We start from the raw sequence: 15431 nt of genomic DNA, 5'->3' as shown, positions 1-15431 counted from the left end.
GTCTACCACAATCAATTATTACAATGAAATCATTATACATATGTCATTTTTATTGAATAATTTTCCTTATTATGTGATAAAATTTGGAGTTTTATTAGAGTTTTTTTATTTAAATATATTTATGTGAGAAAAAAAAATAGGAGGTGAATTTATATACATAATAAGGGTTGTGACCGACGATGGTCACAATTGATCTGAATGTGTAAACTAGAGGTTGCAATTTGGTTGGTCGGGTCATATTTGTGTCGACAATATAACATGAATGTGAATATAATCTATATGAATGCAACACGATTAGTAAATTAAATTATATTAAAAATTTAAATATAATACATAATTATTTTATTATACGAGTTATAAAATACGATTGATACTAAATATTGTTTAGTTAATTTGATACAATTAATTTAGCATGATTTGGCACAAAATTAATTTATTTTATGTGATTTGACTCATTTATAATCAAATGTAAATCATTTAACACATTTTTACACAATTTAATATTTTTATTTTTTATAAAATAATATATTACATGAAGTTTATATATTAATTATAATCATACATAAATTTAATAATATATAAAAAAAATTGAAATTTAACATTAAACCGATGATATTTTAATATTTATTTAATCAATATTTTAATTAAAATTTTAAAATTAAATAACTATAAAATAATATAATTTTTAACTTATTATATAAATTCATAAATTAAATAAATTATAAAATAAAGAAAAAACAAATAACTATAAATAATTAAGAAATCTTCAATATAAAATAAATAATTATGTTTATATTATTTAATAATAAAGCAGTTGGATACATTTTGATATACACACAAATAAACCTAATCTTTTTCCGCTTATATATATATATATATATATATATATATATATATATATATATATATATATGTCTGTAAGCCTTAATCTTAACCCCTTACTTTCATATTGTATTCACAAGTTGTGTTCATATGTTGTGTTTAAAATTACCACCATAGAAGATATATTAGTTATTCGTTAAAAAAGACATTTTAATTTATTCAAGTTGTAATATTCATTTTATTTTTTTTTTATCTTACATAAAGATTTGATTACATTTCGTAGAGTTATATGTGATTGTAATAATAATAAGTTTAGAATTATTGAAAAAAAAAAACTTCAAATAGAAAATAATCAGAAATTTTATTTTATCTTAATTAGGGTTTTTTTTTTTTGCCCTTGTGCAGTTGTTTTTTATATTAAAACCTAAATTACTTTAAAAAATTTTTAAAAAATAAGAATTAAAGATTAAAATGTAACTTTCTAAAATAAAGGGACTAAACTGGTAATTTTCTACCCCAATTTGGACTAAACTGGCTATGAGGTATTTCCTTCTTGTATATATATATGAAGTTTTTGGATGGCTTGATGCATGAGGGGTCAGTTTTCTGGGCAAAATGAGCTTCAACGATGATGAGCAGATTATTAGCACTCAAGACTCAGGTTTATGCCTCTTTTCTCCATTACTGACAATATAATAATCATTTTACGATTACATTCATTCAAAAACTTGATCTTAAGGGTTGATTACATAAGCTAGAATACTTTGTTGAATGTGTTTGTGCTACGGATTGCATATTTCAGGATCAAAACCAATACCAATCACACCAGGAAGAGTACAGCTCGTAAGCATACATAATAATATGGTACCTCTTGAAGAAAGCAAACTCAGGGTGATGCTGGAGATCACCGGGGGAGGTTCCACCAATGACAGACCAGGATTGGATCTCGTGGCGGTATTAGATGTCAGCGGAAGCATGGGAGGAGAAAAGATAGCAAAAGTGAAAACCGCCATGTTATTTATGATCTACAAACTTAGCCCCATTGATCGTTTGTCAGTTGTCACATTCGAATCGGGCGCCAAAAGATTGTGCCCGTTGCGTCAGATAACTGAAAATTCTCAAAAGGAACTTGAAAATCTGATCAATGGTTTAAATGCCAGCGGTGGCACCAACATCACTGCTGGTCTTCAAACTGGCTTAAAAGTGATTAATGATCGTAGTCTTAGCGGCGGGCGTTCAGTTGGCATCATGCTTATGTCCGACGGTGAGCAGAACGTAGGTGGTGATGCTGCCAAAGTTCCGGTCGGCAATGTGCCCGTACACACATTCGGTTTTGGCACAGATCAAGATCCAGTGGTACACTGAAATAATAATTACATATTAAGCAAAAGATGTTTGTATACCTTTCCAATTAGTTCATGTTTGTACTCTGTTTAATAGGTGCTCAAGGCTATCGCAGATAATAGCATTGAAGGAACGTTCTCAGACGTTCAAAACATGGACAACTTGAGCATAGCATTTTCCCAGTGTTTGGCTGGACTTCTCACCCTTGTGGTTGAGGACCTGAGGCTGAAAGTTATACGATACGAAGACGAATCGACAATAGAGCAGGTAATTGCCGGAAGCTATCCACAATCCAAGGACAATGCTAATGGCTCTGTAACTGTTACTTTTGGTGGTCTCTATGCCAAAGAGGTGCGCAAGGTCATAGTGGACCTTCTTCTCCCCGCTGTTACTCAGGAGCGGGAAGCAGATGTTCTCCAAATTACTTACTCATATAGGTACTAAATCCCAACATTTTACACCAAATTATGTATAATCTCTGTCATCAGTTCGATGAATGTCATGGAATATGTATGCAAGTGCAGCTTTCAAGGAAGCCCGTTTGAGGCCAATCCTGCGACCATTACCGTACGACGCACCGGGAAATTCGCAGAACAGCAAGAAAGGCCAGAGGTGAAAATTGAGGAGACCCGTCTCAGGATTGTAAATGTGATAAAAGAAGCAAGAAAAATGGCTGAGAAAAATGAACTTCGCAATGCTCGGGACAAGCTCGTTGAAGCCCAGAACTCTTTGGGGGATGTGGATGATAAATCTAACCCGATGGTTGAGATGCTAGCGTCCGAGCTGCAACAACTCTTGAAAATGATGGAATCACAAAAAATTTATGAAAAGCAAGGGCGTCCTTTCGCACTCTCCTCTGAGACTTCCCATGATCGCCAGCGTTTCACTACAAGAGGTGATCAAGAGGAAGGTCCGCGGCCATTTGCCACTCCTCGAATGGACAAATACCTTGAGCAAGCCAGGTCGTTTAACAAGGAACCCAGCAAGCCGCCGCCCTCAGTGGATGAGGATGTGCAGGAAGAAATCACTGCCAATCCCCTCGCTCCAGTCATTGGTGCTATTAACTACTACCTGCAATTGGCCATTAAGTGTCTCCTAGCCATTGAAAAAATAATCAATAGAGGCCTTTGATTACTTGGTTATTTAGCTTTTGCATTTCAATAAGTTAGACCATTGTGTATCTTGCCTTATCTAGGCAAACTCAGTGGTGCTATTACCTTCTACATTCAATCGGCCATTCAGTCTCTTCAAGCCATTGAAAAAATAATAAATAAAGGCCTTTGATTACTTCGTTATTTTTAATTCGTGTTTTGCTTTTGCATTTCAGTAAGTTAGACATTTCAATTATAATCCTTGCCTGTCGGCTACCCACACGGCTTTGAACTCATTGTCAACGAATGCAAGCTTGGAGCCATCCTTGGAAAATAAGGAAATACACGAAGTTTTGCAACTGGATGTGGAGAGTGGAGCTTTTGGAAATTTTTTTGGATATATCGTTTGCATGCAGTGCAACTAACAATCTTAAATTAAACATATATTGCTAAAATTTAAACGAATTCATTTGGTAAGTACCTTGAGAAGGTCGCTTTTGCAACGATCGTAACCTATGCGTTTCCCACACACCCCAGTGGATCCGAATGTGAAAAGCATTCATACATCCCAGCAATGTTGAATAATGGATAGGCTCTTTTTTTTTATAAAAACATAAATTCATTAATAATATCAAATCTGTAGGATTTTAAATAAAGAAACAAGAACCCACTTATGTGGATCAAGCATAATTACTTGAAGATGATATTAACAAAAAATATAAATATTCCAAATAGTCACTCATTTTTTGTTTGATTTGAATAACAAAATACCATCTTTGGATCTTTCATATTTAGATTGTTTTTCCAGGAACTTGATGCATATAATATACTTTTATTTATGATAACTAAAAATCAGATCCTAACAATAGAAGGGACAATAATAAAAATTGAGAGAAATAAATTCAAGATATATATAAAAAAACATATCTGATAATAAATTTCCAATATTTATTCTATAAGGGAAAAGATTTTAGAGTTATTGAAATAAAAAACAGAAAAATAAAAATATAAAAACAAAAAAAAAAGAAAAAAAATCTAAAGAAGGAAATGAGGAGTTGTTACCAATAAAAAATAACCTCTCTCAAATCTGATTATAAATTTGAATAATAAATAGGCTTAATCTATAGTGTAAGGCATCAAAAAATTTTAATCCATGTGTGAGAAAATTTATTAGAAATAAAAAAAAAATGAGAAAAAAAAATTATTTTACATGTTTTTCTCCATCACTTGCTTTTTAGACGCGAAATTAATGCCTAATTTACTTTAAAAATTAAAAAAAAAAAAAGAATTAAAGATTATAATCTCATTTTCTTTTGTTATATATGACAATGGATTTGAATTTCTGATTAACTAACTGAACACTGATAGATCAGTCAAAAAACTTCTTTTCTTGCAAATTTCATGTCTCTATCATTTTACCTTGGATTTCTTATAAAGGGCAGTGGTGGATTCAAGTGGGGTCAATTTATCTCACTTTATATATATATATATATATATATATATATATATATATATATATATATATATATATATATATATGTATTGGGGGGGGGCCGGGGGGGTTTGTTGGTGTTTACTTAAATTTGACTAGCTTATTTTCTTTTCTTTAAAAATATGAAAAGATTAATTAACTCAATTTTAATCTAATGTTTAACTTTTTACTTTTAAAAATCAAATGAAATTATAATTTTAATATTAAAAAAATATATATATTACTATTAGAGCGTGTTTGATTCAACTGATAATGTATGTGATTGTAAATTAACATCTAAGCAATTAAATCAATTCGATTGGTAAAACTATAATAACAGCAACTGATAAAGTGTCTATCAACTATAGCTTAAATTAAATTTATAATAGGAGTTGTTTTCAAAATGACATGGATTTATATTATAGTTTGATAAAAATAACCTTGTTATTTTAATTTCATAAAGAGTCGCGATGCTTGGCATCTAAGCTCTCCTGCCATTTTCACTTTTCTTTCTACTTCTTTTAACAAGAAATCAATTAGCTTGAAAATCATATTAATTTAAAAAAATGAAAAAAAAAAAACAAGAAATCACTTGATTTTAAATCTTAATTGAAATTAAATATTTACAAATGCGATAAATTTAAGAAAAATATTTAAATTTTAATTTTAATCAAAATTAAATTTTAAAAAACAGAAAATATATATTAAAAAATTATTTTGTACCTGATTTAATTTGAGATTTAGAATGAAATTGTTTTAGAAATTTGGAGTTTGTGTGGAAGGGAGGCAAATAAAATGAGGGAAGGAAGGAATAAAAAGAGGAGGAAATTTTGAGGTATTAAAGGGGAAAGGAATAAGAAAAAGAAAAAGTAAAAGTAAAGGTATAAACTAAATAATAAGCCGAAGAAAGGAAGAGAAAATAAGGAAGGAAAAGAGGATTCCACTTAGGGGTGTCCATTATTTCGTTATAACCGAATAATCGAATTGAATCGATGAAATTCAGTTATTTTGGTAAGAGTAAAATTGGCTTGATTTAATTTTTTGCTAGTAATAATAAAAATTTTTATTTTTGATTATTGGCTTGGTTACCTTTAATTTGATAATCGAACAAACTGAAATAACCAAATTTCAATTAATTAACATATTAATTATAATTTTATTAATATTATCTTATTTATAACTATTATTTTTATAATTTTATAATAATATTTAACTTATAATTGTTGTCTTATTAATATTAAATTATATTTATTATTTTTTATAAATAAAAAAGAATATAAATATTTTTTATTAATATTTTATTAAATAATTAATAATATAAAATATATTTTTTTATTTTTTTTTATTAGTTCAGTTATAACCGATTACTGACTGAATATTTTCAGTTTTGATTAATTTCAATTTTTTCTCAATTTCGACTCGATTCGGTTAATATTTTTAGAGTCAATTAATAATTCAATTAATTAAAAATTTGATTCAATTTAATTCGATCAACCGAATACTCGCCCCTAATTTCACCATCTTTTTGTCTTTTTTTACGATGTACTAAAAGAGGGGAACTTCGTAGGAACAATAAAAGATTCTCCTTGTCCTCTTTCTTTTTTTTTCTTTTTTTAATTTGTATTATCTATTCTCAAGCATCTTCTTAAGAGAGAACAACCCATTAAATGTAGATTTAATTCACTATTATTATTAGTATTATTAGAGTTTTCTTTTCTTTTATTTTTAATTTTTTATATGAATAAATTTATTAAATAATTATATAAAATATAATATTATTAAATAATTTTTATATAATTTAAATAATATGTAATTAAATTATAAATTAAACAGTGAAAGTGGCATTGTGCAACTATTGTAAATGTCAGTCCATCATCTAATTCTATCAAGTCTTATAAATAGTTCTTTTATTTACAATTTTTTTTATTGATGCACCTACTTTATTCCTTAAGTGGTTTATAAAACATAGTGCGATTCACATAATTTTTTATTTTTTTATTTAAATAATTTAATTTTAATTATTATATTACAATAAATAAGAATAAAATTTATTTAATAGCACAAAAATAACAATATTATTAATATTATAATAAATATGACTAATTATATGATAAAAAATCATAATACAAAATAAATCACAAACAAATTAATGAAAAAAGTAAAAGATTTTTACTTATTTTATATTTTAAAAGTAATTATTGAAATTCAACAAAATTCTAATGAAATAAATGTTTAATATATATATTTTTTTTTCATACAAAATGTGCTTATTCCGACTATATTTAAATTTGCACCGCCGAAATAGTTTATATTTGAATTTTTAAGACCTACATTGATATATAAACTTTAATAAAATAGATATTTTGTTTATTTTGTTACTGTATTTATATGAAATAAATATATATAAATTATTAAATATAATATATATAATATTATTACATGTTGTGCTAATCCACAATAAGCAACGAGTAATCATACTTCTATCTAAATAATTTAAAGTAAAATATCTAACAACTCCATAATAAATTAAAAAAAAATAGATACTCGCAATAGAAAAAACAATAAGTTCTTGTAACGAAGAAAACATCAAATTCTTGCAAAAGATGAGATAATAAATCCCCTCAAAGAAGGAGAAAAACTCAATGATTTGAGGACAAACACAAATTTATTCTAAAAGAATATAAATATAGAGATTATTAAGAAAATATAAAATAAATAAATAAATAAATAACACAAACACAAAAAAGGGAAGGGGTAGCCACCAACGAAAATACTTATCGGTCCATGGCCACCCCATAGAGCTTAAAAGGAAAAAATGAGAGGAAAGAGAGAGAATTTAGAGAGGCAGTTAGGGCTTTTAGCAACGATACAAAAACAGACATTTTTTTTTAGAGAGAAACTAATACACTTTCAATTAGCTTGAAAATAATATTAATTTTAAAAAAGAAAATATTTAAATTTAAATCTTAAGTAAAATAAATTTTTTTAAGAAAAAGGACATAAATTTAAGAAAAATATTTAAATTCAAATTCTAAGCAAAATTACGTTTAAAAAAAATAAATAATAAAAATTTAAGATTATCATGAAATTGTTTTAGAAATTTTGAGTTTGTGTGCGGAGGGAGAGAATAAAATGAGGGAAGGAAGGAATCAAAGAGAAGGAAAATTTAAGATATTAAAGCAAAAAAGAAAAGGAAAAAGTAGAATTTGTGTGGAGTTTTGGATATTTCCTCCTTATATATAAATGGAGTTTTTGGAAGGCTTGAGGCATGAGGTGCCAGTAAGCCGGCAAAAAATTTTGGCAAATCCACTCAGTTTTCTCGGCAGAATGAGATTCAACGATGATGAGCAGATTTTTATCCCTCAAGACTCAGGTTTATCCCTCTTTTTCTCCATTAATTACTGATATAGTAAGCATTTTACGATTCCATTCACTGAAAAACTTGATCCTAAGGCTTGTGTTTTGTTCAATGCGTTTGTGTTTGGGATGGCATATTTCGGGGTCAAAACCAACAGCAGTCGTACCGGGAAGAGTCCAGCTGATAAGCATAAATAATAATATGGTACCACTTGAAGAAAGCAAGCTAAGGGTGATGCTGGAGATCACCGGGAGAGATTCCAGCCATGACCGACCCGGATTGGATCTTGTGGCAGTATTAGATGTCAGCGGAAATATGGCCGGAGCAAAGATAGCAAAAGCAAAAACTGCCATGCTATTTATGATCAAGAAACTTAGCTCTATTGATCGTTTCTCTCTTGTGACATTCTCCGGGGATGCCATAAGGTTGTGCCCATTGCGCCAGATATCCGAAAATTCTCGAAAGGAACTTGAAAATCTGATCAATGGTTTAAAGGCCAGCGGTAACACCAACATCACTGCTGGTCTTCAAACTGGCTTAAAAGTGATTAATGATCGTAGTCTTAGACGCGGGCGTTCAGTTGGCATCATGCTTTTGTCCGATGGGGAGCAGAACACCGGTGGTGATGCAGCCCAGGTTCCGATCGGCAAAGTGCCTGTACACACATTCGGTTTCGGCAAAAATCACCAATCTAAGGTTACTTAATTTGAAATAATATTTAACCAATTTCCTCTGTTATACTCTTGTTAGCTAGCTCCCCTGGCACTATCCTTATGGCCCCTGTGCCGTTTTCTCCAATGCCTCATCGAGAGCTCAGTGGCTTTGCAGTCTTGTGTTCTCGTGCTAGTGTTGGCAATGTTATGTCACCAGGAGCTCATCTTTGTGTTTGCAGCAGATCTTGCGCCGGATGATTTTCTGCAGTTGCTCCTGCCTTTCGGCTTCTTTGTCACTTTATTTCTACCCTGGTTTGCCTGCAGCAGCTCTTAGGCCTGTATGTTTATTTTGGTTTTGTATTGGTTTTGACTTCGTTTGTTTTGTTGCTTGTCTTGCTCTCTTGGTGTACTTTATAATTTCATTTAATAAAATTATCTTGCATAATAATAATAATAATTATATATTAATTAAGGAAAAGTTGTTTGTATAACTTTCTAATTAGGTCATGTTTGCACTCGGTTTAATAGGTGCTCAAGGCTATTGCAGATAATAGCATTGAAGGAACGTTCTCAGAAGTTCAAAACACGGCCAACTTGAGCATAGCTTTTTCCCAGTGTTTGGCTGGACTTCTCACTCGCGTTGTTGAGGACCTGAAGCTGACAATCACAAGATGCGGAGACGAATCGAAAATACAACAGGTAATTGCCGGAAGCTATCCACAATCCAAGAACGACACTACTGGCTCTAGAACTGTTACGTTTGGCAGTCTCTACGCCAAAGAGGTGCGCAAGGTCATAGTAGACCTTCTACTCTCTCCTGCTGAACAGGAGCGGGGTGCAGGTGTTCTTGAAATTAGTTACTCATATAGGTACTAAATCCCAGCATTTTACACCAAATTATGTATAATCTCTCATCAATTCGATGAATGTCATGGACTATGCATGCAAGTGCAGGTTTCAGGGGAAAACGTTTCAGGCACCTCCTGCGATCCTTACTGTATGTCGCACCCGGAAATCCGCAGATCAGCAAGAGAGGTCGGAGGTGAAAATTGAGGAGACCCGTCTCCTGACTGCAAGTACGATAAAAGAGGCAAGAGAAATGGCTGACATAAATGAACTTCGCAATGCTCGGTACATGCTTTTTGAATCCCACATCTCATTGGAGGATGCGGATGTTGAATCTAACCCATTGGTTAAGATGCTGAAGTCCGAGCAGCAACAGCTCTTGCAATTGATGAAATCACAAAAAATTTATGAAAAGCAAGGGCGTCCTTTTGCACTCTCCTCTGAGACTTCCCATGATCGCCAGCGTTTCGCTGCAAGAGGTGATGTGGAAAGCCTGCGGCTATTTGCCACTCCACGGATGGACAAATATCTTAAGCAAGCCAAGTCGTTTGACGAGGATCCCAGCAAGCCGCTGCCCTCGGTGGATGAGGATGAGAAGGAAGAACTCGCTGCCAATCCCCTTGCTCCCATCGCTGGTGCTATTAGCTTCTACCTTCAGTTGGCCATGAAGTCTCTCCAAGCCATTGAAAAAATAATCAATTGAGGCCCTTGATTACTTGGTTATTTCTAATTTATGTTTTGCTTTTGCATTTCAATAAGTTAGACCATTGTGTATCTTGCCCTAGGCAAACTCAATGCTGCTGCTTATGGTAATTATTGGTTTGTGCAAGCTTGTCGGTTTTCATATAATTAATCTTTGAGTGCCACAAAATTATGAGAAATAATTGGCTTTATGAAAGCTCCTTTGTATTGGCAATTTGGCATTATCTTGAAAAGGCAACGGTTTATAACTGTTGCTATAAAATCAGTTTTGCTGACAGTCTGCATCTATTACTGGCAATGCACAAAACGAAAGCTGCTTGCTAATTTCCTCTTTTCTAAACGCATGGCTCTTTGCGAAATCTGTGGAGGTGATAGGGAGAAGATTTTCTAAAGTCTCAGTGGCGCTTTGCTTGGGAAAATTACAACATGCCAACCGGAAAGAACTTACGTTGTGCAAGAACAATAATTTACATAATTTGTTCTTTAAAGCAAACTACTTCGCGAGAAGTTAATTTATACGCCAAACATATTTATACCATACTTTTCATAAAGTAAATTTGCTTTAAGTGTAGTTTCTAAGAAATATACTTCCCAGAAAGTATAATATTTTGAACCCAGTAAGACTAGGTAAATGAGAATTTCTTTGGTCTCTACTACTCGTCACCACTCTATTGTCAAGCAAGCGCTTTGGCACTTCTCACTAGAATCTGGCCAACATCACCAATACCATAAAGTTTTAATAAGCAACGAATGGCTTTGCAGCATTTTGAATTAAATTAAAAAATTATATAAAATAAAATAAAAATGGCGAAATAAAACTTAGTGTAGGTAAGAATTTTTCATCCATCAGATATTAACCTTGAAGTTCAATACATTATTCCTGTTCATGGAATGTATCAATCCCATACAACCGTGGATGCTATCCTTTTATGATTGTTTTTTTTTTCTTTACACATTCATCTTTTTTGGACATTTATTGGGTACTACATTCAACGGGACAAGCTTTCTTACTGTTATTCCAAACCTTTCACTCATATCTAAGGACTCAGCAGAGGTAAAATCCTCGTCGAGCAGTTCCCAGTCAAAATAGTGAATTAAAGATGCCAAACAAAAGGGAATGACTCAATGAGCCAATGGCATACCCACACACATTCGCCTCCCTGATCCAAATGGAATGAGCTCAAAATTTTGTCCCTTGTAGTCAATATTTGAATTCAAAAATCTCTCAGTCTTAAAAGCCATGGGATCTTAGGGTCTCTTCCTATGGCCCATGCATTTACAAAAATTTGAGTATTTTTGGGGATGTGGTAACCCATGAAATTTGTATCTTGTACCGTGTTTCTTGAAAGGAGCAGAGGAACTGCAGGATGTAACCTAAATGTTTCTTTCAAGACAGCTTGTAGATACGGCAAATTATCTATGTCACTCTCTTCAACCTTTCTGTTTTGTCCAATAACTATATTGAGTTCTTCTTTGACCTTTTTCATGGTTTCAGGTTTACGGAGTAGCTCTGCCATGGCCCATTCAATTGTTGTGCTTGTAGTCTCTAACCCACCAAAAAACATCTCCTAAAACATTAAAAGTAATCAACAACTAATTAATTTCAATCCAAAATATAGTTATAATATAGATAATTTTAATATCATTAAGTCAAAACTTATAGATTAAGCCTTTCTAAAGAAATTATATAAACATACTCTCACTTACCATTATGATTATAATGATTTTCTCATGTGGGATCTTCCATGCCATTCTTTCCCATCATCTTCAAATTCCAACAGCACGTCTAGAAAATCCATGGCCTTTTCCTTTCCCACTTTATGTTCCTCAATCCTCTCATTCACCAACCTTGCCACAATCTCTATCGTCCGTCCCATATCTCGCAACATGTTCCTTTTCAATCCTTGAGGATCTAACCATTTCAAGAATGGTAGAAAGTCTGCAATATTTGGCTTCCCACCCCACCGGATGAACTTGTCCATAGCTTGAAAGAACTCGGGCCCTTCTCTGCTTTGTGAATCGAAAAGGTCTCGAGATAGCATAAGATTACCAACCAAGTTAAATGACATTAGGAATAAATAATGAGGCAAATTCAGCTTGCCAGATTCTCCCCTTGCCTTTGCAGCTTCCACATGATCTTCAATATTCCTATTAGACATTCACATATAATAATAATAATTATTATTATTATAATAATAAAAACATTTGATTACCTTAACATTTGATGGATGCATTTCCGACGAATGGGAGCACTCTCATTGACTCGCTTGTTGCTGAGGAATTCCATGGAGCAAAGACGCCTGAGCATGCGCCAGTAGGGACCTAGGGGCCGAAGGCAAGTGAAGCCTCTTTATAGTTATGAGACGTGAAAACATCAAGAGAAGAAGGAGATGAAAACTCATAAATCCATATATATATATATATATATATATATATATATATATATTTTGGAAGTGAGGGTAATCTCAAATTAAATTTAGAGTTTAAAAAACTCATATAAAAGAAGGAGATGCAGAGAGAATGACAACGTGCTTCAATTGTTATTCACCCTTAATTAATTCTTTACAAAAAAATATTCAAATTATGGTAAGAAGTTAACTGGATTATCGCAGATGTCCTTTTCACTTGGATAATATATATTGAATTGAGACCTTATTCAAAATTATTGGTAGCAAGTTGAAATACACAATTTAAATAATTATGTTTTATTTGCGGAATTATTTTTTAAATTAATTGTATTAGATGATCTTAAATTGTTTTGTTGAAAAGTCTACGTCCATTAGATTTTATCTGATATTTTCTTATACTTTTTTTGGTTGAAACCATTGTTATGCAACTTGAAATATTTTAATTAGATAAATAATTGCAGGTAAATTATAAATATTTAATATTCTTTCAATTTATTTTTATTTTTTGCATTTTATTTTTATATAATAACTAAAAACATAATTGGATATTTTCATTTTTATAAAAGTATATTAATAATTTATTAATTATTCTCAATATGATAAGTAAAAATAGATAGAGAGAGTAGTTTTTATTTTTTTATTTTTTATATGATAAATTAAAGATAATGATTAATTAATATTTTATAATTAATGCTTGTAAAATTATAAAACGTAATTAAAATTAAACTAAACTGATAAGAAATTATTTAATACATCGGATATATATATATATACACCGTTTTACTAAATATATGAATTTCATCTCTTTAAAATTAAAAGACAACTTATATTTTTTTATCTTTAAAAAATATTATTTTTTAATGCTCTGACGTTTTAGTTAGTGTTTTCAACTTCTCATGCCACATCATTTTCCAATTCCCAGTCTCCCCTCAGTTCAGTTCCTTCACACTGCGAAGACAGATCTACCCCCTCATTCTTCTTCTTCTTCTTCTTCTTCTATTGTGTTCTCAAATCTCATCTGGCAAGTCCATAGCACAAGCAAAAGACGAACTCTAGGTTCCTTTAGCAGCGACTAATCTGAGGATACAAGGTCTTAAACAACACGACTCCAAATTAAAGAGAATATCTGATTTTTCAGTTAGTTGTTGCATTATTTTATTTGTATATAAAATAATTAAATATTAATTTAATTACTTAATTACAATATTAAAATTTTTACACTAATTAATATTATAATTTAATTAGTACAATATAATATATAAATATTTGAAATGTTTTAATATTCATTATTTTATTGTTGTTAGTAAATTTTGTTCACATCTACAATAAAATTGTAAATAAATTTTTTGAAATATAATAATTTATTTTCTTTGACAACTATATGTTGTTTTAGCACTAATTTAAATGTTTATGGCTATTAATAATTTATTTAGTTTAAATACTTAATCATTTATTTAATTAGTGTTCAATTGTTTTAGAATTACTTATCAAATCAAAATAAAAATTATAAATATTTTTTTAAATATTAAAATTCTAATTATAAATAAATTTTATTTTTTAAGTAATTTACTTTGTTTTATTATAAAAGTCGATTTTTTTTAAAACATGAAACATGGGTTTTTTTTTTAATATGAATTTATGATTTTAATTATTTTTTTTTTATAAAATTTTATTTAAATTGCAATAACAAATTTAGTTAATAAATGAAAGTTAAGTACAAGCAGAATTAAAATATTTAAATTTATATAAACTCTAAAATTAATTTAAATAATAAGAGATAATATATTTCTAAATAACATAAAACAATTAAGGATATTTTTATCTTTCAAAAGTTCACCCTTTATATATGTATATATAAATGAATTCAGATAGTCAAAACTAAGCTTCACCACAGTGCCAATGTGAGCATTAACGCTAATTGCAACTATATACCATAGGTGAGTCTCTTCAACGATGAATGGAGATGTAACAACCTTATTCCCTACTGTAGATTTCCTTCTCTTGCTTCCCCAAAATTGAGGAGTCTAGCCAATCGGAGCTCTAAAAACCATCAACCTAATTCTCCTTTCAATTAATATCTGCAAAACTGGTGAGTTAGGTGGGGTGAGTATAGACTACTCAGTGAGTTGGCATTTATAATATACATCATGCATACATCATGCAACAAAGAGAATATACAAAGGAAATAAATTAAATAATGAGAATTTAGGACAAGCTGAATAAATTGAATAATCAAATTCAACATGCTATGCAATTCTAGAATCTCCAAATCACTCAAATTATATTCTTCCTAGTCTCCAATTATTCCTCACATGTGTAAAATTATCGATAATTGGTATTTGACATCCAAAGATGTGCCAGAGTATCAAAATAGATATCTAAATCATATCCATATTGAGTCAAACCTTGCAGTGGCGGCTCCACCCTCTCTATGGGCAGCCTTTTCCTAGTGCAATAAACTAAAATGCTAACATCCTTTTGATGGGAGCAAATATACTAAATATAATTCAATATCTCATAATGATGCAAAGGCAAATCATGGTTGTCAACACCATAGTCCATCAAACTTACAAACTCCAATAACATAGTCTTGCTAAATAAATCATTGCTACCCAAGGTAACCAAACAATTCTATCATAAATGCCCACAATCTCATATTTCTTCTTATAATTCTAAAATATTAAATCACCTCTGTTGAACTTTGCTACTATCATCTATCTCTGTGTACAAGCTATT

The 15431-nt window shown here is 30.6% G+C and overlaps 2 protein-coding genes and 1 pseudogene across 3 annotated transcripts; 2 read left to right on the top strand and 1 right to left on the bottom strand.

Annotated features, from left to right (window-relative positions):
* The first annotated feature begins 1394 nt into the window (after positions 1-1394).
* On the top strand, positions 1395-3468 carry LOC110672301 (uncharacterized). Its single transcript, XM_021835036.2, has 4 exons — positions 1395-1483; positions 1625-2178; positions 2263-2603; positions 2691-3468. The coding sequence occupies exons 1-4, from the start codon at positions 1438-1440 to the stop codon at positions 3295-3297; spliced, it is 1548 nt and encodes a 515-aa protein (XP_021690728.2). The 5' UTR covers positions 1395-1437; the 3' UTR covers positions 3298-3468.
* Positions 3469-7935: 4467 nt separating this feature from the next.
* Positions 7936-10414, top strand: LOC110672304 (uncharacterized). 2 transcript variants are annotated; one of them, XM_058143600.1, is made up of 5 exons: positions 7936-8101; positions 8244-8782; positions 8982-9077; positions 9268-9608; positions 9694-10414. In XM_058143600.1, the coding sequence occupies exons 1-5, from the start codon at positions 7972-7974 to the stop codon at positions 10286-10288; spliced, it is 1701 nt and encodes a 566-aa protein (XP_057999583.1). In that variant the 5' UTR covers positions 7936-7971; the 3' UTR covers positions 10289-10414. The 2 variants fall into 2 exon arrangements, with proteins under 2 accessions (XP_057999583.1, XP_057999582.1); XM_058143599.1 differs by having other exon boundaries at positions 8979-9077.
* Positions 10415-11235: 821 nt separating this feature from the next.
* Positions 11236-13067, bottom strand: LOC110672305 (iridoid oxidase-like; annotated as a pseudogene).
* Positions 13068-15431: the final 2364 nt, after the last annotated feature.

Source organism: Hevea brasiliensis, chromosome 3, assembly GCF_030052815.1.
Source record: "Hevea brasiliensis isolate MT/VB/25A 57/8 chromosome 3, ASM3005281v1, whole genome shotgun sequence".
NCBI classification, from domain to species: domain Eukaryota; kingdom Viridiplantae; phylum Streptophyta; class Magnoliopsida; order Malpighiales; family Euphorbiaceae; genus Hevea; species Hevea brasiliensis.
The sequence above is the reverse complement of the archived record's forward strand: the minus strand, read 5'-3'. Positions and strand labels throughout refer to the sequence as shown.

What these genes read in the sequence shown, in the direction of transcription:
- LOC110672301 (XM_021835036.2), top strand. Translation starts at nt 1,438, where the DNA reads ATGAGCTTCAACGATGATGAGCAGATTATTAGCACTCAAGACTCAG. An exon ending in GCACAGATCAAGATCCAGTG is followed by an intron (nt 2,179 to 2,262) that starts GTACACTGAAAT and finishes TCTGTTTAATAG; the next exon opens with GTGCTCAAGGCTATCGCAGA. An exon ending in CAAATTACTTACTCATATAG is followed by an intron (nt 2,604 to 2,690) that starts GTACTAAATCCC and finishes ATGCAAGTGCAG; the next exon opens with CTTTCAAGGAAGCCCGTTTG.
- LOC110672304 (XM_058143599.1), top strand. Translation starts at nt 7,972, where the DNA reads ATGGAGTTTTTGGAAGGCTTGAGGCATGAGGTGCCAGTAAGCCGGCAA. An exon ending in TTTTATCCCTCAAGACTCAG is followed by an intron (nt 8,102 to 8,243) that starts GTTTATCCCTCT and finishes CAAAACCAACAG; the next exon opens with CAGTCGTACCGGGAAGAGTC. An exon ending in GAAATTAGTTACTCATATAG is followed by an intron (nt 9,609 to 9,693) that starts GTACTAAATCCC and finishes ATGCAAGTGCAG; the next exon opens with GTTTCAGGGGAAAACGTTTC.